Raw genomic sequence first — 23380 nt, 5'->3', positions numbered from 1 at the left:
ACAGCTTCGCAATAAAACCAATTAATTTGCAGAGAACCAAAACATTTTTTCACTGCGTCTCTTAATAAAGCCTTTGTTTTTTAGTTTAGAGGGGGAAGTACACCTATTGCCATACTTCATAAGGAATAATTTTATTATTATAATTCACGTAATTCGACAGCGTTCGACTCCATTATTTTTGCATTAAATTGAAGGTTTTATTTAACATAGCCAAAACAAACTTATTCAGGTCAAATATCCTTCTTTTTTCATAAGCAAAAAATTTTTTACCATCAAAATCTGTTATCATTAACAGTTATATATAACTTGGTACGATGTCCGTATTTTGAGGTGGAAGCATAGGAGCCTTCCAACCAAGTTTCCGGAACTTAAGGAGAGTCACTATCGATGAGTGTGGCGTGTCGTTGCCTGGAAGGAACACAATTTCTCCACCCTATCGCATAATGTGATACAGATTACTGAAAAGTAATGCTCCCTCCCCATATAACCGTACTGTTAGCAATTCAATAACTAAATACGCCAGAAATTATACATGGAATTTTACCCGCGAGATGATATAACTGGGCTTTAATCAAAATTGGACTACGGGCGTGGCACCGCCCGCTTTTGGGTCAAAACACATATTTCGAGACCCGCCCGACTGATTTCAACCAAATATGTTATATTTTATGTTACAGTGTTAATATGGGCGAAATCGGATTGCAGCCACGCCTAATTTCTATATAACCAAATTTTAAATTCTCTCTGATTCGTTTCCCTTTGAGGGTACAATTAAAGGGATACATTTTTTAAAGTATACCTTTTATAGCCAAAAATTGTCCAAATCCAACAAAAACTGTTCCAGCCGTTGGGTACCAAATATTTTGATCCCAGTAAGTACATTGACATTTTAAAGAAAATATCGGTCAGTGTGTGAGAAATGTAATTGAAATTTGGAGAGAATTCTTTCCTGATAATACTATCTCTCTGTATCGAAAATGGTTTGAATCGGGTCATTACTTCCCTGAGCCACCATATACCTAATATAGAGATAACCGAACTTCCGTGTGACTTTATACCGCATATATCGGCCAAGATGTTAGTTTTCTTAACAAAATTGAGAGAACGTTTTTTTTTCTTATAACGGTGCATATTAGTGCTAAAATCAAATCGGGTGAAAACATGATCTAGACACCATGTTACTAAAAAGCCTTATGTACTTGAAAGTAATTTCCTGACTTCAATCCTTGCAGTAGCCCGAACTTAAATCTTCCTTATTTGTTGTCTTTAAATTAAAGAATATTTTTTCTTGGCTTTTCGGATAGAAACTGGTTTCTACAGACTCGTTTTTATCAAAAGCTTCGTCCATTTCAAGCTTAGTGTTAACGCTACACCACAACACTGCCAAACCACTAAAGGGCAACTCCGAACTGCCAACGTAAGAAACCAGCGCTCATAAACCACACGGTCACGTGGTTGATACGAGTTAATAAATTTCCATTTGAGAAATGTATTTAAGTTAAAAGAAGATTATGGACGCCATAAAAATTTCATTCGCTTATTTATGAAAACACTAAAATAATAAAATTCGATGACAATACGGCGATAACGGCATGCTAATATCGGAAAAGGGCGGCAAGAGAGCGAGCCACACAGGCACGGAAGTCGAAAGCTGACAAAGTGACAGCAGTAAGGTGGAGAGTGGGGATATGGGGTGCGTCAATTAGGGTTCATACAATGTTGTGCGGACGTTTTCGAGTTCGAAACGCTGTGGCTTTGCCGGTCGCGGCACTTTCGGCTATAACTCGTTTGTAGAGCAACCGAAATAACCAATAAAAATGTGAACACACACACCAGCTGGCACATTGTTTGTATGTATGCCAGTAGCAGTATGGTTTTATTCGCCAGCGAACAGGCGCGCGAGCGTCTGAAGGTGATTTATTTCGTCGTGATATCAAAAATGCCATAAAAAATGTAAATGAAGCGAGAATTTACGCAGCAACATAAAAACGAAAACTAAAGGGACAATGTAAAAATGCCAAATGTGTATATGTGTGAATGTGATTATAGTGCAAACATTGTTGCTGTAGCTTTCATGTGGTCCACCCTTCACTTGCTGGCAGTTAAGTGTATAATGACTGAGAATGAAATTGGTGTGGAAGCGGCGCGCAAGGATAATAAAATAACGGAAGGAAACAAGTCGAATTGGTCAAGGAGTCCGCCGACAACCGGCTGCGATGGCGACAATGAGTGCCAAAATAGTGACAAATGACTGAGTGTCGAAATGAACGAGCGTATGAATGAATGAATGAACGAATGTATAAATTAATGCCCAGCCATATGGCGGCTGAAGGCTTTAACTTATCTCAGAGTGTGCTCGGATGGGTAGGAATTAAATATTGTGAGTGTCGCCTTGTTTTATTATGTGATATTTATGTTTGAGCCACCGTTAGTGATAAAAGTGAGATGTGAAATGAAAGAATTTGGTGGTTTGTTGGGGTGGGGTTGAGTAGCTTCATTCAGTGATAAGTTAAAGAATTTTAACAAAATTGTGGCTTTTCAGCAAAATTGGATATTGCGCCAAAATGTAGGCAACAGATGACAGGGTCAGTAGACGCTGCCTTGCACACCACTGCTACTTGGTTAGAGAGCGCCATGAGGTATAAGAAGTTTGCAGTGGGAACCTTGCACAATATCGAGGATGGGGATTCGATAACGTACTGCCGGATTTAGACATTAGAGCCCTGAATAGGTTTGTGGTTAAATCGAAATGTAAACATGGAACGGTTGTTGCCAAAAGGGCCAGTGCAGTTCACTGGGACAAGCTTTTCAATTATTTTCTGGAAATATGTGGTGACTACCCACGCTGATAGTAAGATGCTGATATTAGACTTGGCCTCGCTGTTCGTCTGCTCGAGACTGGACTCTTAGTCTTTGCATTTAGTTATTCCATAATTAGACTGGTTGGATGCTAGACGCCTGTAGCATTGCATGAAACTGCCAGATATATAAGTTTACTAGATTAGGCACTTCAGTCTCATTAGCTGAGATGGAAACAGGTGGGAGCGCCGCTGTACTTAAGACAAACTCGTAAAACTCTTTTCAGCTACTAGTCTTGAGATCGTAAGCATCAGATTATACGCCTTATCTCTGACATCGAGTTGGTTTTTAATAAGACAGCTTTGGATGCTTAGCCGCAGCGGAATGGTAGGTTGGACCTCTGTCGGCGTCTGCGAACTTTGGTCAGGTACAAAGAACTGTGCTTCCGAAAAATTCTTCTGGTCTAAAGTAAATCGCCAGTGGTCTAGTTAGCTCTTTGCCCTCAAGAAAGTTCACATTGCAGTAGTTGTAGGAGTTCTATCTGCACTCTGTCGGATTAGGACAGAGGAAGAAATCATAAGCGAAGATTGAAGTTACATAAGCTGTGTGGAAAAGTCTGAGATAGAATCATCTCAACACCTCCTTCTTGAATGTCCCGTTTTTACCAAATCAAAACTAAATCACTTTAGATTTAAAGGCTTCAGTAAACTAAGCACTATAAGAAGAAAATACCTGGGCAGAATCAAGGTTCTATTCAAGACTTTTCCCGATTTTTTTTTGTTTTTAATTTTCAGAATTAGTCTTTTGTACCTCCAACAATATTTAAGTACATTCAGCTATCTAATATTCTACTCAAAACTATTTTTATGTCCATCCTTTAAATACTCTCCCCAGGTCAGCTTTAACTCCATACACCGAAAGACAACTTTTTTCATTTATCTCACAAAATTTGGCTGCCTTAGCCATAGCCTCTGCAACTGTAAACGTTTACGCCCGATTTGTACCTGTTTCGCAATTTTCCTTTGTGCTTTGATCTCCACAGCTAATCAATAACATAAAACATCAAACTACAACATCAAAGCAACATTTTCCTAAACCCGTTTATTAAGCGATTTCACCTTGTTGTTTTGTTTCTATTTTTCCCGCTTTTCTATTCAATTAGCATTTCCATTTACTTACCAACACCGGATGCAAATCCACGCCGTACATATCGTGCCATTTAACTTTGTCTAAATAATTTAGCTCCGCTGTCGCCGGTGACATGCCCATTAATTGCTGATGAAGTTCGGCGACACGTGTTTCCAGTTCGCTGCTTTGATTCGGCAGTAAACGAAACTCGGACACATAACCTTTGGAGTGACGTCGCTGATCGTAATCCCCCAATTCGGCTGCAACAAAATGAGAGGGAAATTAAAAGCGTAGTTAATGGGGTTAAATAATATTGAAGAGATTCATAGTTAAAGGGAATCAATTTCTGTACATACAATTAAAAACATTACTTAAAGCAATATATACCTATTATATATCGTATAATGTTTGGAAAAAAATGGTTTTCCAAATACAACAAAAGCTGTCTTTCAAATTAAATATCTATAAAATTTATAGAATTAGCGGAAACGTTGGACCTTCTCAGCAACAACTTTTGGAAAATAGCCAAAGTCAGCGGTACACCATAAGTACACTATAAGTATTTGTATTTGTATTTGCTAAATAGCCGGAAGAACTGAGCTAAGTCAGGCGAATCAGGTGTTTGCGGTACGATATTGATTGAAAACTTGACGAAAAACTTACGAAGAATCAATGCTCTATGCGACCGTGGTCCAAAAATCAAGAGTTCTCGGCCCATAATTCCGGCCTCTTTTTAGGATTAGCTTAGCACAAACGACACAAAACAATCAAATAGTGTTCTCTGTTGACAGGTTGCCCGGTCGGAAGTAATTCGGAGTGCACCACATAATCGAAGATAACTGTCAACATAACATTGATTTTTAACCTGCTTTCATGTGGTTTTTTCGGCTTCAGCTCAACTTTGCCACGATATTCGGCCGATTGACTGTCTTTTATAGATCGTAAGCATAGATTCCAGAGTCATCTCCAGTAATGATACGTTTCATGATAACCGGATAGTCGGAAAGTATTGTTTCACAGATATTAATGCGACGTTGGTTTTCGAAAAAGTTGTGTGATTTTGAAAATTATCGTGCTTTCACTTTTCTTAGCCCTAAATGTTCTTTTAAAATCGTTTTCTGTGGTCCTTTCGATATATCAACGATGCTAGCAGGATCTCTGTCTGTTAATCGTTCATTCTAAAGCACCAATTTCTAATTTATTTACACGTTGATCATCAGTTGATGCTGATGGCCGTCCCGGACGCGGTTCGTGGAGTAATTTGTACCTAACACAAATCCTTCCTGCGACAAACACCGAAGGCCTTTTTAACTGTCTGAACGTCTCGGCACCAGAGATTTGATTCCACACACAAAATTTAATGGAACTTCTTTGTCGAAAAACTTTACTTCAGAAAGACAAGCGTATACTAAACACTAATGATTATTTTGATGTGGCATCTAGCACAAAAAGTCACTGACAGTCATGCCAACTAGAAAGAAGTCTTGCTAGTTTTTGTCCACAGTAGTGCATATATTCTTCTACATTTATTGTTTTCTCACAAAAGATTATTTGAAAAGACAAATAACGGGTTTTACAAATATTGTCTCAGTATTGTATTTACGAGTTGGTTTTATATGTTGCATTTTTTTTTAGTTTCCAATTATGGCGTCGACTCGAGTATCGCACCAGAGAATGATTAAAACCAGGATGGTATCAATAAGATACCTTAACTGTTTGTACAAAATAACTTTATATCGGAGTATAAACTAATTCAAGTCTTTAAGGGTTTCCATACCATTATTAAAGGTAAATTATAAAATTCTATTATTAAAAAATGGCTTAACCTCCAAAAGACACAGGGTTCTGAAGTAGCACAGACGATTTAAAATTGATAAAAAAATTTTCTGCAAGGTTTGATCTAGAATACGTATAAACCTTTGAAATAATCTGTTGAGAGATGAAGATTTGAGTAAACAATACAAAAATTAAATGATGTTGAAGAAGAGATATACTAACAAATAGCTAAACAAATTAGAAGACAAATGACTGTTTTTACTAGATTTAATGTTTTTATAAGAGATTGGCACAATATGTGATGATGGTTAGGTAATCATCAGAAGACTAAAGTTAGTACAAAGCAGACTGGTACGATAGATCCAAATTGGAAATTGGTCGACAAATCGGAAATGCAAATTATATTGTGTGAAGCAACGTCGAACTCAGATCCAGTCGAGCTCTTTTAGGTTGAGAAACATAACCGAAAATCGTCTAAAACATAGTGAGATATTTAAGGTCCTCCTGATTGCTATACTATTTAAACCAAAGTATAAGTCAAAAGCATAAAAAAGGAATGTCTACATCAGTTTTGAGACAGTAGTTAAGAAGTCTTTTCGCACAAAGTTTTCACTCAACTCTCCTATGTTGTTCTTTAAAACCGTGAAAGTATCGTCAGAAATTACGAAAAAGAGCCCTGAGCTCTCAATGTTGTAACTAACACTTGACTCACTTACAAAATTTCTGCTAAGTCGAATCGTTCAAAGTATTTCTAGGATAAACTACAACCTTAAAGAGTACAAAGTTTACAATTTTTTACATTAAATCACAAAAATGTGCCTCAAAGTAATAAAACCTCCTATTTTTAATAACTTTAATAAGGAAAAACTTGTAAGAATTTTTTTGGAATGTGTTATATATTTTTCTTATTTTAACTCAAAACAAAATACTAATTTTTCTTATAAACGATCAATTATCATAAAATTTTTTTGACATCTGAAATTGATTGTGTAATAATTTTTTACGTATAAAAGTGTAAATACATACAGACATAGTATTATTCAAGTACTTCGGTTGGTGTGTCTAAAAATAAGCATAATCTGTTAAATGAGGCTCATCATAACAGCAATCTTCAAGCGCCTCAGTCTCGAAAATGGCTAAAACGAGCTGAAAATGTGGAAGACTGTCTCCTTGACTCGCCGCCTGCCTGTCGTTGCTGGCGTTTTGATTGCCTCTTTGCGCCTCATTAAGTGATTTTAATAAAACACAATAAATTTCTAAAATCAATTGCGACGTATTAATATTTTGCTTAATGAGCCTGAAAGAAATTTAATGCTAAATGAGGTATATATACATATAGTCTATAATCGGATAGAAGTTATTCGCATACAATTTTGGTCCACTCGCATATAGGCGACAGAAGCGGAAGTAATTTATTCATAAAATGAAAGAAATTATTTTAATATGATTTTAAAGATTTCGTATATCTGGAAATTGTCATTTAGATTTAACTTTTGATTTTCGAATATTTTTAAGGTAATGCGAAAAATGAAAGAACATTCGATAGAGTGAAAAGAAAAACTCAACCAACTGGTCACTCTCTCTTTTGTGATAGAGTTTTGAGAGGATGTTCACTTACGCTCTCGCTTCTGATTACGGTATAAACGATGGCATAACAGGAAGTGTACGAAGATGCCATAAAGCGGTTCGCTGCTCTCTTCACAACGGGAGCTCCCATGCCTGTCGCAAGAGACGCGACTAAAATCCAAAGTTTGTTATTTGGCTTGCCTCGAAATATTTGCATAGTCTTGTCAGACATAGTGCTATAATATTCAGTTTGAACTGATGTTATAGACTTTGTATGAGATTCCATCTAATGAAAAGATATTTCAAGTTCAAGCGACAAATGCCATCAGTCATAGAGTTTGATGATTGCTCAACTGGTAGTAGAAAAAGCTACAAAGTCTGACCGGAGACGTAATCTGGTACCACGGAGAGCAGTTAGCCGTTGGAGTTCCCTTACATCTGCTCATTGGGTTTGGCTATTTGGGGAGATTCGTGTTGGCTGTAGTTCAAACGCAAAGGCAGGTAGAATTAAAAATTCAGTTCAGTGTGGAGTCACACTGCAGCTGGGTGTCGGACCCACAGGAAAAAAGATGTTTTAGGTCGTTCTCAAACCCTACCAAGGTGCAAAACGTGTCCCTTCACCTTATTATTAGGTTGGACAACCAGACCAATTGGAACCAAATAATGCTTACATGTTTGTACTATGAAGGGTGCTGGTCAACGCATTGTATTGATCTATATGTTTTTAAGCATCGTGGGGTAAGGCCACAACAAATGTTGTTATATGTGAGAGAACGAAACAAGTCATATTAAAAGATAGTGGATGGCGCAGGGGTGCACGGTCCAACAGCGGAACTTGCCACATCCACAAGGACGGATGAAGAATAGCTGATGGCGCGTGGGTAGATCACAGGCGACCCTTCAAGCTGCCAAAATACTGCAGTATTTTTCATGCAGAATTTTGTAGGGGTTGCACGTGTAACCCCTAACTATACCTTGTTTTTCTTCTCCAAGAGTACAGATTCTTTGCTCAAGCTTTCTCGATAATATCTTCACTTGAAGTAGCTAAATAAATAAAAAAAAAGTATGTTGATCGAAAAAGTCTTTGGAATAAGAGTTTCAAAAATTAGTTTGATGCTTCACATTTCACTACAAGCTAAAAGGTTCTAAGGTTTGCAACCAAAATGGAGATCACATATGGGCTGCACTTGGAACTTTGCAGGAGCCCGTAGAGGGAAGCGATGCCTCTTGGCAGAGTAGAGCGGCTTCAGTTCTTCTACAACCTGTATTTTGTACGCTTTCAATTTCGGATCTCGACGTAAAATGCGCCAAGTCTTTCCATACGTCGGTCCGAGTAGCTGCGAACGGCACCGAATCGACTCTTCACGGTCTTCATGTACACTCTCAGCTTCGGCTGTTATATTTTCTTCACAGCGGACTGGACGTGCTTTGTCGAATATTATACATTAATGAATGCTGGGTCTCAAGATGTGTGATGGTGTTGCGGTTAGTACGCTTAGTAGGCCGATTACGTTGACCAGAAGTTTAATAATAAAGTGGAATAATTTGTAGCCGTTGATCAGGCATAAGTCTTTCCATGATGAAATGTCAAACATTACTGAATAAGAAAAACATGGCAGCTTGACACGACGCACGCGTGATCTGTCAAAAAGGGGCTATTGCAAAAAGTACCTCTACTTGGATCACCTTTTATAACTTTAATGTCGAAATTTCGTTAAATAATTTAAAAAAAAATGTACTTACATTGTACAACGAACGCTCCCAATTCTGCAGCCAACTCGAATGCAACCGGTAATCTGCCTTGTAGGACATCTTGCTTCACTTGTAGAAACAGTTGATACCTGACAAAAAGCAAAATTATTAGATTTGCAATTAAGAAAACTTAGTTATATAAATAAATATAAAAAACGAATAATATATTTCTTTGTAAATGCTTTAAAGCAAGTTATTCGAGGCCACATAGCCTCTAGTAGGCGCGTTTTTTCAACGAAAGCCATCAACCAAACACCTCTTTATGACCGCAATGTTCAAAGCCGGCCAATACAATAAATCATTTAATGCGTTGAAATAAGTTTGCCTTTTGAAAATCGAATTATTAGCGTTTAAATAAAGCCTCAACCTTAAACGGCTGCATAAACCTCGCCTAACCTGGCTATCATCGAGCGAAAATGAAACAGCTGAGTGCACACGAATGCCAAGCTTGTTGCTGCATTTTAGGCACATTGTTATTGTTATACTTGTAGGCCGACAATTAAAGTGCAGTGCCAACACTCCAAGGCTACATAACGGTATAATCGCAGCGCATAATCAATTCGCCATCGAGCCAAATGGCAATAAACGTTAATAGGCCTAAAACAAGGCACAAATACACGCATATATGAATATATATTCTATATATATGTAAGCGAGCTAAAAGCATTAACACACACACACAGAGATGCAGAGTAGATTTATGCCTCTGCAATATTATTATGTTGCTTTAACCCACGCCCAGCGGCTCAGAGCTCGAGTTAGTCGCCTATTAGCGTCTGTTAGGCACCAGCGGAAATGCTCGATTGCGGGCGTGTGAGTGTGTGTATGTGTGAGTGTGAGTGTGCGCTTACAATACACTTCAACAGACAGGATATAACAATATTGTGCGTAAACAAACGCATTTATTGTATATGCTTAACGAATTTTAGACGCAGCGGGCGAGTGAGCGACACTTGATTGGATTGTATGCGTATATGTATGTGTGCATGTGTGTGCGTGCGTCAGAATTCGCAGCAGACGGTAAATATTGTATGGCTAGTCGATGTATTGCACCCACAAGTGCTCGGCAAACTACTACAGCTAAGCAAATACACAGATATGCAGATAGATCGCCACAAATATTTTCATTAGGGCGGACCAAAAAAAAAACTTTTACTTGAATACCCTGCAAAAGGAATATTAAGCATGCCACAAGGTTTGTAAAGGAAGGAAACATCGGAGATCCTGTAAAATATATATACAAATGCTCAGCATGATGAGCCATATCCGTCCGTCTGTACACCCCCGAATTAGTACCCCTATGTTTAAATTATCGATCTGAAATTTCGCACACGTGCTTTTCTCTCAAAGAAGCTGCTTATTTATCGTATACAGCGATATCAGATCACTATAGCATAAAGCTGTCATACAAACTGAACGATCGGACTAAAGTACTTATATGGAAAGCTTTTTCATTTTACGAGTTATCTTCACAAAATTTGGCCTGGATTATTGTCTACTGCAGGGACGTAATATCCGAAGAATTAGTTCAGATCGAATCACTATAATATATAGCTGCCATACAAATTGAACGATCGAAATCAATTGCTTGTTGGGAATATTTTCTTTTTGAGAAGGATATTATAGTCGCGGTGCAACCGAAGTTAACGTGTCTTCTCCATTTCAAAGATTTTTTAACGAGATCTAGGGAAAAAAATTAAAAAAACTTAAAAAAAAAATTTTCGCCCCACCCTAATAAGCAATCACATGAATAAAAAATATCTTATTTATATATATATATATTTTAATTATATGTATATATGTATATATCGTTACGTTAATGCTTAATCAGTTGGCTAACATTTGCTTATGCACATAAGCAAATACGCTTACACACTTAACTGTATACTGAAGTACTTATGTAATTGCGAAAGTTGCCTTGCCGTATTGTTTGCTTAGTTGTTGTTGCAGTTGACCATTTTCAATAGCTCGATCGATTATGTCTCGAAAATATTTGCCAACAAACGCACTTGTTTGTTGCCTCAAACGGAAATATTTGTTTAATTGCGAATTTCCGGCGACTCATTAGGGCGATTAAAATTTGTTGCAACGGTTCTTCAAAGGGTTTTCTCAGCTTCTATAATCCAATATACTTGTACAATGTACATACATACATATGTCGATAATGAGATTGTGTAACAATAATAAATATTCAGTCTTTTATTTAAATTGCACAAAAATATGCTTATGTAAGTATTCACGTACACATATAAGCCTTTTGGCGCAAATATTTACTTGCCTTAAGCTTAAATTTTGCGCATTAGCAATTATTATTATGCATTTCTTTGAAGTGGACAAATATTTGTTTGTTGCAAAGTAATTTTGTGTCAAAATAGAAATGCTTTTCGATTTTGATTTGTGGTTTTAAACTTCGAAGTTTCTGTGCTAATTGCTTCTGAGAAGCAAATATTAGTTTTACTTATGGCATTTGGGCAAATTTTTGGATATTTCTGCATGTAAGCAATTTTTGTAACGTTAGATTATATTGGAAGGAATACATAAGTATGTATATACTTGTACAAATAATGTGAAGTTCTATATTGGTTTTGGGAGATAGTAATATCCAATATAGTTAAACATATTAAAAATTCTTCTCAAGCTTAAAACAGTCAACCATAGATGCCAAAGAATGTTCTTTGAACGGTAATAAATATTGCCCATTAAATTTGAAGTGTCTGTGTTTTTCTTAAAAAAACCAGGAACATCGAAATGGATCATAGCGGTTCGGTGGTTCCGACAAATGAGCAGCTTCTTGAAGAGAAAAGAACGTGAACAAAGTTTCAGTTTGACATCTCAGGGGCTAGCGCGCGTATATACAAATAGACGGGCATGCCTAAATAGACTCAGTTCGTCCCGCTGATCATTTGTATATATGTACATATGTGATTCTGTTTAGAGTATAGAAATGATAACTCTTTTCCGTTCCAGTAATGCAAACCCGGTTGTCGGGGAAACGGTTTGTATTTCTTATTGTTAGTCATTATTAGGAGTTTACGCAGTCAATTAAGGTATTCTTCAATGATAAAACTATTTTATAAGTTTTTTCCCAAAAATATTGGTTTTCTTATAATGCAAGAGAATTTTATTAGTCTTCTTGTGGTAGCGCTACAAAGTCGAATATAATCTTTGTTGAAGAGAAAAGCACTAGGTTGAACTAGTGGTATGCAAATGAAGAAATTGTACCTGATAGAATTGCAGTCTGTCGACAGTTAAACATGATTTTTGCTCCCTCATGAACTCCATCTACCAATATAGTCTGGTAGTTCCCCAGCAATATCTGCTATCACATTCTCGTAATATAAAAGCGAAAGATGGAAACGATTTATCGAAACAAAAATATCTTAAAAAGCACCCAAAAACAAATAACAATAATTTTATCCGGCATCCTACATAATACCCATTCGGTGTGTAGATGGATTATCAGTTATCCAGTATCACACAGGATTCTCAGGGGCTTGGAGAAAATACCAACTCTCTTCGTATGAATATTACCGGAACTGAATTCTTATATACGAAACATATGTAGCTGCTACTTATAGCGGATCACATAAGGCACAAATAATCTCCGAATATACTTATTCTATCTTGTGTTTCTACTATGTTTTTCATTCAATTCAACTCATCCACTTTTTGAATCTACCGAACATCAGAAAATAACCACTGAACAGGATTAGAGTAAGCGCTATATCTACAACCAAAGCGGGAAGAGGATAAAAGTTGTTTTTTTTTTTAAGAATTTAAATGTACAGTTGGGCGACTGTGTTTGTTATTCAAAGCAATCTGCCAATATGCGAGGGTTTCTTCGGCCCACAGTTAGCAGTTCTTGGTATAACAAGGGACCGGCGTTCTTAGCTGTCTAAATGGGATTCTAAGTGATTTTTGATACAATAGGTGCAACCGCAAGACCTGTTCCAACTTAAGCGTTTGGGAAGTTCAGTGGGTTCGAATTGGTTCAATTTTCTCAATACGTTGTAGCCTTGAACAACCATATGTGTATAATATATTATGCGGCCATCTTCACGGACACATACCGTGTATAAAGTCTTGAAAACGAGTCATCAGTAGACTTGATTGGGTGGCGGCATAAAAGTTACATTTTTCTGTCGAGAACTAGTACTTACTCTTAAGTAACAACTTACCTCGTAATTTCCTCGAGTAATTTGCACGGATCTGCTGCATAGAATTTTACACCAAAATACAAATCATACGGATCTGACTTGGGTTTGAGTTGTCGTGATATACGAGACGCTGGATCCAGCCAATGCTAAAAAGAGACAAAAAGAGAAAAATTATACTCATTTGAAGTAGGCATGTGATTAGGTAAAAAAATTAAAAAAAAAAATAAATAATGAATATTCTTAATTTCCTTAAAGACTTGCAGCGCTGTTATACAAATTTTCATGATGAAAGTTCAAACCAATTAAAGTCTTACAAAGAAGCTCAAAGAACTGACGTAAAAACATACTCGCATATTCACGCTTGATTTATTAAGCTTGCCACGAAGTGTGTAAAATAAGAAGGAAATATGAAATATTTCTTATAAAGTATATTTAATGAACTCCATCACTTGGCACAAAATACAGCTTCAGCAAGAACTATAGCCCCCGACCTTTCCAAGCCACAATACTTCGCTCTATGTGCTCTTGAAAATTTCCAAGAAGATCAGACATTTTTCAGCCACATTTTGTTAAGCGATGAGGCCCATTTCTGGCTCAATGGGCACGCAAACAAATAAAATGCCGCATTTAGGACGAAGAGCAACCTGAGGAGATTCAAGAGCTGCCATTAATTCCATAAAAAACAATGGTTTGGTGTAGTTTGTGGGCCGGTGGAATTATTGGTACATATTCCTTCAAAATGGATGCCTATAACTGTTACTGACGACAGCTATCGTGCCATGATAACCGACTAATAGATGTCAAAAATTAAAGCTCGTGATCTCAGCGACATTTGATTTCAACGAGACGGCGCCACTTCCCACACACCGCATCAATCAATGGACTTATTCAGAGAACACGATTGGCTACCAAGATCATGTGTTATCACGGCGTTTACATATCACGGGATATGTAAAGTCTAAAGTCTTCGCGGACAATCCCGCTTCGATCTAGACCTTGGTGCAAAACATTACTCGTGTTATTCCCAGATACCGGTCGAAATGCTCGAACTAGTCATCGAAAATTGGACTCAATGGATGGAGCATTAGAAACGTAGCCGTGGCCAACAGTTAAAAGAGAGAACCTCGAAATATATGAATGAGCGGAGTGGCGAGCTGAGCCGATTTAGACATGTCGGTCAGTTCATCTGCATATAAGTATGCGAACTAGTCAAGAAGCTCCTCATTTGTTGGAACCACTGATATCGAATCAATATAACATAGAGCAGTCATACAAACTGACCGCTTGAAATCAAAGCAAAAATCCTGTTAAAAAATATGTCTTATATATTTTCGACGCTGAATCTTTTTTCTTTCAAATTTTTGCTATATAAACGCTATGCTCAGCTAAATTATAAGAAAGTTGCACTGTGAAGAACAGACTTCTGTGACCTTGCGAAAGTCAGTTCGAACTTTTGCCTGCAAACAATAATGAAGTAGTAAAACAAGCTTACGCACACATACCTATCTACACTGACTAATAAAATATTTATGTGCGAGCACATGGCACAACACACACCGGGAATCATAAACTACTTTGTTAGTGAGCTTATGCCCGCTCTATCCGCCATTTTATTGAAGCGAAACTATATATGTATGTGTAATGGGGACTGCATAACATGAGCATAAAAGCGATTTAGCTGGGAAAAGGTTGCCGCTGGCGAAATGAACAGCGAAAAGCACCGTACAACATGCGATGTGGCAGGCAGCGCTGATTCAAAGTCACAGCGGAGGCAATAAACTTTGCATAAATATGTTTGTATCTATAAGTAAGATATATTAAACATGCATATGTGTGTGTGGCATGTGGCTGCTCGTAAAAACAAACTATGCGCGTGCTGCTGATTTGTGTGCAAAGGTAAGTGAAAAGCCTTCAAGGACAATGCTTTCTGGCTGCCAATACAACTCACACGGCGAAGAAGTTCGCGGCCGACTGACAGTCTGGCAAACTTTTTGCGCTGATGCACCCCATTGTGTGACAAGTTGCCATAAGCAGCGCTGTAACGGTAACTCTTGCGAAGTTACCGTGTACTTTTATGTGGGTGTGTGTGTATACCATATATGTATGGCGGCTCCGCAGGCAGCGCGAATATTCGCAAATTATACAGTTCCTCAGCCTGTGTGTGGCACATTTTCAAGGTCTCGCCGACTGCCTAACTGTCTCGCAGAGTTGTTATTGCACTGGTTTATGTGTGTGTACGTGGTAAAAGGGAAATGGAAAGTGAAATTTATTTTATAATTTCTCGCCAAGGGCAAACAGGTAAATGAAATTCAGTATACCGCACATAATATAAGAAAATATACAGTAAATGTATGGCTTTATAGGTGTATGTGTTTATATGTATGTATGTTTGCTGCTATTTTGCTTTCATTTTAGTGACAGCTTTTCACTTTGTACCATCATTACGGCTCAATGAATGCGCATGAAAACGAGGCACAAAATGAATTACGGCCTAAACGAGCGGCAAGTTGGCAATGCGACCCCCAAATGTATGCTACGATATATGAACGCTCAAGTAAAAGTATGTGCCAAATATTGTATAAATGTGTGCGCAGAAAAGTAGCTGACTTGGCTTGGAATTGACAGCACATAACTTCATACTCACAAACATTTCTCTCTAAATACATACATATAAACATATATCAGTATGTGTAGGCATCTATATATGTATATTGTATATAACTACCATCGCACTTTTACTTACCGTCTGATTCTCCTCGTCAATATAGCGTATGCCGAAATATGAAGTTTCGATTAAATTAAGTCTGGCGAAAACAACATCCAACAACGCTTGGCCCGGTAAATCATCCTGCAAATAAACAAGCAGAAATATTATGTAAACAACTCAACGTCAAAAAGTGTATATACATATATGTATGTATGTTTATATTTATGCGTAATTTTATTAAGAAAAGAAAGCAGAAAAAATGAAATATTTTCCTCTAAGGTTTGTTTCGTTAGCCTTCTCACACCACTCCACTCCTCCATGCTGCAACCTCAAGGCAATGTCCGTCGTTAATCAATTGAAAAATTGTTTTTTTTTTTGTTTTTTGTTTTGAGGGGTTTTGGGAAATTTGAGAGAGCGAAAATTTACGATTTGTCAAGCTAATTTTGGTTTTGTATCAGCAGTGCTTTAAATATGCTTAGCGTGAGCGAATAGCATGCTGTTTTCAAGCAAAATTGGCATTTAGGAAATACGTACAAACAAATACATAACTTAACTGACTATAGCTTAATAATATAATATTTAAATGTACCGATTAGCCTTAGATCAGTGCAAAAGCGGAAATATCAAAAGTGAAAGAAATTTATAGCAGATTGAAACCCATTGGAAACGAAAGATAACATAAGAAAAAAAAAGGAAATAAAATGTATAGTCGGTAGAAGGAAGGTTGTGTTTGAACTTTTACAGATCAAAATCGATTTAACCGGATTTCCAACAAAACTACGTGTCTTTATAGAAATAAGTTTTAAGTTCTCACATTACTTTTGAGGTTATGTGAAAAAGGTGTTAACGTAAAAGTTGCTAACCATTGCACTACTTACAACTTTGCCATATAACTTTTTTCTAAGGGCTCGCAGTTTTGCCCGCAAACGATTTAAGCAATTCATAACCCTCAAAAATTCAAGTACCCCACACCTTTTCCTCTTTCCGATCTCAGCTCGCCCGTAAATTATTTTTCCTTTAATTTTTGTTAATTTATCTTTCGTTTCCAATGAGTTTCATATTAGTTAATTTTTTTTGCCTTCAAAAATGATGTGCCCTGGTCTATGTTTGAGTAATTAAAATTTAATTTTTAAGAGAAAAATTATATTTAAAGTGGCTTCCAAAGTGCTGTAATTGTGGAGAATGACACTGGCTCTACTAAATTTACTTTAAAATAGTCCAGCGCGAACTCCATAACACAATTTTTAGATCTTTTAGTTTTCAATTCCTCTTCAGTCAACACAATGGTAGCTATATGTGACCTGGTCTACGGAAAGGGGGTTTAGGTGTCAAAAAATCAATTTTCACTTTTTAGTTGATTCGGATGGAAGATGAGATTTTTAACAGCTGTTTCCCAGAAAAAAAGTTTTCGCACGTTAGCTCCCTTTTCCCTTTCGTAGACCAGGTCACATATAAAGCGCCTAATGCGATCGCTACTGAGGCGCCTTATATGAGTTTGCAGTCTTGACATTTTCTATTAATATTTTCTATACCTAAGTAATAGAGTTCTTACAAAGTTACAATCTTCTGCATTCGCAGTTTCAGTATTAGAACCTTTGAAATCTGCATTTTTTAGCAGAGCTTGGCTGGCCGTGGTATTCTAATTCTCAAAATTACTTCATTTTTGTAGTTAGCAATCTACAAAGCCATATAAGCTTATTGTAGAAACTTATTCTTCGCCTTTCTAAGAGCTCTCTTATAGATTAGTGACACCATTCACTCTGCAGCATTTGTTCAAATGGTTCAAATGGTTTTCGGTGCACTTCTGATAACACGCTCGATTGTACCTCTTATACTCGTATGTATGTATAAGAGTAAGAAGATTGTTTTTATATATTGAACAGGATATATTATAAGTTCAGCATGAAGTTTGTAGCACCCAGAATAAAACGTCGATGAAACGTCTATAACTGTGAATTTGCTGACTTTGCCTTGGAACAACTTGAAAAAGAATTATGGCGAGAAAAGTTAGAAGAATCGATTATTTCCAGAAATTGTGATTTAAGCAATAAACCAGACTCTCTTCAGGCTTTAGAAGCCAATATCGAATGTGCTATTCATAACATGCAATTTAGATTTAGTAGAAAAAATACTCGAAAATTGGGTTTATCGAACTCGTGCCTGCAAAAAAAGTCGAGGTGGAAGGAGTTTGTTTTTAAGAAATTTAATCACTCTTATTGGAAAACCTTGTATTTAGTTGATCAGGTAATAAATGAGCTTAGTTAATTTAGACATTTCGGTCAGTCTATATAGAAGCGAATTAGTTCTTGAGTTTTTTTGTCACTCTACTGAAATCAAGTTATTGTATGAAGACTTCGTGTTTGTGGATTGTATTATAACATTTCGGATAAACACTTTTTTGTTTTCGGTACAGCCTTAGAGATCACCCGTCTTCCACATAAGGCCTGCTCTGCAGTTGTGAGGTTCAGCGAATTTGTCATATCATATTTTATGGTTGGCATTCAAAAACATTTTTGTCGATATTTCATTGCCAATTCGGCAGTTTTCTTATCTTATAAACACATTCTTGTTATTTAGTTAGAGAATGAAACTACAAAAATGCCATCTTCTTCTCTTATGAGTTTGACCTCACTGCGGCGGATTCATAATTTCTTTCTGCAGAGGCCTTTTCCATGCAATATATTTTTAATGGTAATGGTAATGGTGGTAAATTCCACTGCCTCACCCATAACTTAAGGGTTTATGGAGTTCCTTGAGGAGGTGTGCAAATATTTGCTATCAGTTGGCATTTAACCTAATAAAAATAGAGAAAAAATGAAGATTGATGCTATAAAACCAAACAACCCCATAACTTAAGGATTAATGGATGAAGAACACATCAGCTTTTAAATATGTATATAAATATTGATCTATTGGTAGAATGGTGAAGTGGTGAGTCCAATCTTCCGCCAGTTTTTCTCGAAACAAATTTTTTTAAAGCAGACAAAGATGGGACCTGTAGGCAACCCCACCTGTACAATTGATAAGGTCTGAAAGAAACATATAAGATTTCGTTGTACATACTCTCAAAATAAAGAGTTAAAGCTGAACCTTCTTTGTGGGCTCTAAATTGTCCTATCTCCGCAGGCATGATGTGACAATGAGATATAAATGAGATATTTAAATTAACTTTTCTTATAATCTACCCAGCAGTTAGCATTTAACCTCTCATAAATATTCCCAACTGCTCTAATTCTAGTTCTCGATAGATCTTAGTCTTTGGACATAAGGTTGAATTTGACAGTGGAGCTCGAGCTGAAATTCGCATTCATATAACATAGATCAAATATGGTGAAAGGCCTTACGGTAGGCAGCTTTAATCACCAACTCTTAAAGCAACGCCTTTGCAGACAGCATCCAGTTTGCTTCTTTTTTCCTTGGTCAAACACATCAATTTTTAATAAAATGAATACTCTTTCGTTAATACAAATTTCTTCTGATTTTTTTATAATAATAATAAATCTTATTATAAGTGATCCAAAACTATTTTTTTCTTCCAATTTGTTAATTCTTCATAATATCCAATCCATTAAATAATACTACTTTTTTTAAATGTTAGTTTTTTAGTTAAAACTAAAATTTGTGGAAAAACACACACGAAATGACCAAAAAATCATTAAAAAAATAAATTTCCACAAGACATATCACCACTATTATTTTATTTGCACATATTTTTCACCGCAGCAGCGACAGCTGTGCAAACAACACGGCGTATGAGCAACCAACAAACACACATAGAACCATAGAAACCTGCTGGCGGAGGGTTGCAGGGTCGCAGGACATTGCAAGTGCCATTTGAGTAAATAGCTGACATTGCCTTTTGTGACAGCCGGAAAAATTTGCGCCCGACGGCACACACGCAATGTGAGTAGCAACAAAAGTGAACAACAACTACACTTTCTAGGAGCAAACGGAAGCGAGCGAACAGCAACACGCAAGGCCAACACAATAACAATTGAAGCAGTTGTTGTTGTTGGATGTTTATAGTTGTGCGTCTGAGGAGTTTTCGGCGACATGCAAAAAATTAAGCGGCGATGGCATGCCAGACGGCACGGAGGGCCTGTGGCAATCATACTCGTATAATGAAAAGGACGGCAAAATAAAAATGCGTCATAAAATGGTATGCCCTCACACACTTAAACACTTATGTGTGCTTAGATGTGTGTATGTAGATGTTTGTGGTTTTGTGCTTGCCACCAACAAAGGGGTAACCAAAGTCATTACTCACGACGGCGGTATTTTTTCTGGGGGTGTGTCCGCATGCTTGTTCAAAAATTTCTAAATTGCCTCAAATAGCTGAGCTGCATGTGTGGCAACTTCCATATGCAAAGGCATGTCTTTACACCCACCCACACACACACTTATATGTAGTATAGCAGGTCGTGCGTGTGGTCGTTTGTGGCACGCTTGTTACGCAATGGGCAGCTTTGAACAGCTTGAGGGTGTCTGCTTAGTCAACTTTTATTTTTATTTTTACTCCTTGTTCCTGCTTTTTACTTTCTGTTTTCCATTGTTTTAGAAACACGCAACAACTGAGGGTTCATCGCCGCTTTGCAACTTTTAATAATTTGTCTCTGTTTGCGCTAAAGAGACACTAACAAATGTAGCAGCTTACCACATGACATTTCATCATTTGTCAAAACCTTTTAAGCATTCCATTCAACTGCTAAGCATGTTGGAATATCTACAAATTTGATAATTGGAAACTATTTTAGTTTTAAAGTTTTGGAGGATTTTGTTTTGCTTGCTTTGAAGACTTTGGGTGGGTATGTGACTTCGCTTAAAATTCGTGATTGTGCCTAATTGTAGGCACCAATTTGATTTTATAAAACGTTAGGGGTTTGAGAATTGTACTAAGGCTCATAGCCTTCAATAATTTTAATCTTTAATGACAGCTATAATGTTATAAACTTCGCACAGTTATGTAGAATAAGGTTGGGCAGAATCATCAGCTCCGTCAAAATCGAGGATACCTCTCCAAGCCATTCGATACCAGACGAGGCTTTAGACATGGTGATTCTCTCATGCGTCTTCGTCAAAATAATGTGATACACACTGTTAATCTGAACGTGATAGCGATTAATATTGAGAAGACGCAACCATGAACTATATGTGCTCTACGAAGAGATGGATGTAGTAGTCAAGCTCACAACAATTAAACGAATGGTTAGGCTAATACTTTCACCATGCTTCCACCTGTTATTTCGTTGTTTTTAAGAAGTATGAAATCGACTAAAGAAAATCAGCTTAAATAGAACTATTGAGGTTGTTGAAGAGACAAGGACAAAGAAATCTAGGTAAGCCCTCATTAGATGAAATCGACAATCAAATAAGCATACATTTCATCTAACGGTGGTATCAAAAGCAAAACTTGACAGTAACGGTGTCACAAGCTTTGTTTTGAAAGAAGTATGAAAGCCACACTAAACTGTCAATTTAGGTGAATGTGATGGTTGTTCTTATAACTTTTGCCAACAGATGCTACTTCGGACTAAGTAGGCAATTGAGAAGTAAAGCCCTCTCTCGACGAACGAAAGCAAAAACACTCTATGAGTTACTCATTATACCCGTCCTGCTATATGGTGCAGAGGCATGGACGATGACAATATCTGATAAGTAGGTGTTACGGGTTTTTGAAAAATAGGTTTTGCGGAAGATTTATGGTCCTTTGCGCGTTGGCCACGGCGAATATCGCATTCGATGGAACGTTGAGCTGTATGAAATATACGACGACATTGACATAGTTCAGCGAATTAAAAGACAGCGGCTACGCTGGCTAAGTCATGTTGTCCGAATGGACGAAAACACTCCAGCTCTGAAAGTATTCGACGCTGTACCCGCCGTGGGAAGCAGAGGAAGAGGAAGACCTCCACTCGGTTGCAAATACCAAGAGGAGAAGGACCTGGCTTCGCTTGGAATATCCAACTGGCGCCACCTTGTGAAGACAAAAAACCACTGTCGCGCTCTTGTTTAGTCGGCTAAACCGCGTAAGCGGTGTCTACGTCAATAAAGAAGAAGAATGGTTGTCCATGAATAATTTGTGGATTTTCTTCGCACCAGAAACGACAGTTATCCTTATTTATCGCACTACTCAAATGAAAGTGAGCCTCATCGTAGAAGATGATTTCGTTTATCGTTTTCAGGTTGTTCCAAAGCAAAATCGGCAAATTCACGTCTATTACGGAGGTCCAATAGCTTCAGTCCTTGAGTGAGCACAATTTTGTAAGGATGGCTGGCCAAATCCTGTCCCAAAATCCGCCAGTTTGTGGTTTGAGACAGTCCCAATTCTTGAAATCGACAAACTGCGGTCTTCGGCAACACTTGCGTGAACGGCAGCAATATTTTCATTACTTCGATAGGTTCTTTGTCTTACTGGGCACTTGAATATAATGTAATGTAAATGTACGCACGAAATTTTCAACAGTTCGACGAATATCGAGCACAGATGAACGATTATTACTACCATAAAATGGCAAAAGCGCGCAAAAAGTTGTAGTAGTTGGAGAAAGATTATATTGATAATAAAATTTAATAATTTATAAACTTTGTGCTTGCGTATATCTTTCCATCCATGAAATTGCAAATATTCCTGGACAAAATGAAAAAAAAAATGATAGCTCACGACATATTAAAAATGTCCGAAACGACACTTAGAAGTGTTATCATCTCTATTGGAAAATTCGGTAATTTAAGAAACTCCTCAAACCTACATATTAATAATTATATAGTATTTGAAGGATATTGACATAGTTAATCAGTTTCGATATGCTTAACGTAGTAGATTATAAACTCCTAGAACATAAGGCTAAGACAGACTAAAGTGCGATACTATATAAATATTTCAATGGAAAGGACAAGAAGAAATGCATCAAACATAAGACCAAAACATTTTTCTTAATACCCCAGAAACTACAATAGTAAATCAGCAAAACATAATTTGATCACAAATAACGTTAAAAAAATTAAAAAGCAATTATTTCACAATTGAAAAGACCCCACAACGAACTAATACTACGTATTCATAACTTTTTAGTACATACATATGTATTTCAATCGCCATGTCTCCAATCTTTTTTTTTGAATAAAAATTGAAGTGAATAGTGAAAAAGCTGAAGCCATAAAAGTTTTACAATATTTTTCATAGCATCCAAAATCCAACAAATTCAATTCATAAATATACAAAGTATATTGTTTTAGCAAAAGCCATCAAAATCACCACCTCACAGCTTCCACCAAAAAGCAATTAAATTTCGAACACCATAAAAAAATGCGTGAAAAGAATTTTGCCGAAACCTAAAACGTTTAATGACGAAAGTTTAGAATTTCACTGAATTATGACACAGACAATGGCGCCTGCATCCTGCGGCAATTGATGACAGTCAATTTCACTTTGTGGTGAACGGCGATTGTGAAAGTTGGATACAAAATTTTATTTTAAGCGAAATTTAGTGATAAA

General features: G+C 37.0%; 1 protein-coding gene across 2 annotated transcripts in view; it reads right to left on the bottom strand.

The window, feature by feature from the left end:
* The window catches only part of LOC120774568 (hornerin), a 269714-nt gene that overhangs the window by 99322 nt on the left and 147012 nt on the right, over positions 1–23380 (bottom strand). For both annotated transcript variants that reach the window (XM_040104305.1, XM_040104311.1), the window contains exons 5-8: positions 15922–16026; positions 13200–13324; positions 9013–9110; positions 3979–4187 (exon numbers count right to left, since the gene is read on the bottom strand). In XM_040104305.1, the coding sequence (XP_039960239.1) occupies positions 3979–4187; positions 9013–9110; positions 13200–13324; positions 15922–16026 (537 nt within the window). The remainder of the gene's footprint in view (positions 1–3978; positions 4188–9012; positions 9111–13199; positions 13325–15921; positions 16027–23380) is intronic.

This window comes from Bactrocera tryoni, chromosome 1, assembly GCF_016617805.1.
Source record: "Bactrocera tryoni isolate S06 chromosome 1, CSIRO_BtryS06_freeze2, whole genome shotgun sequence".
In the NCBI taxonomy this organism is placed as follows: domain Eukaryota; kingdom Metazoa; phylum Arthropoda; class Insecta; order Diptera; family Tephritidae; genus Bactrocera; species Bactrocera tryoni.
Note: the sequence above shows the minus strand (reverse complement) of the source record. Positions and strands in the feature narration are given on the sequence as shown.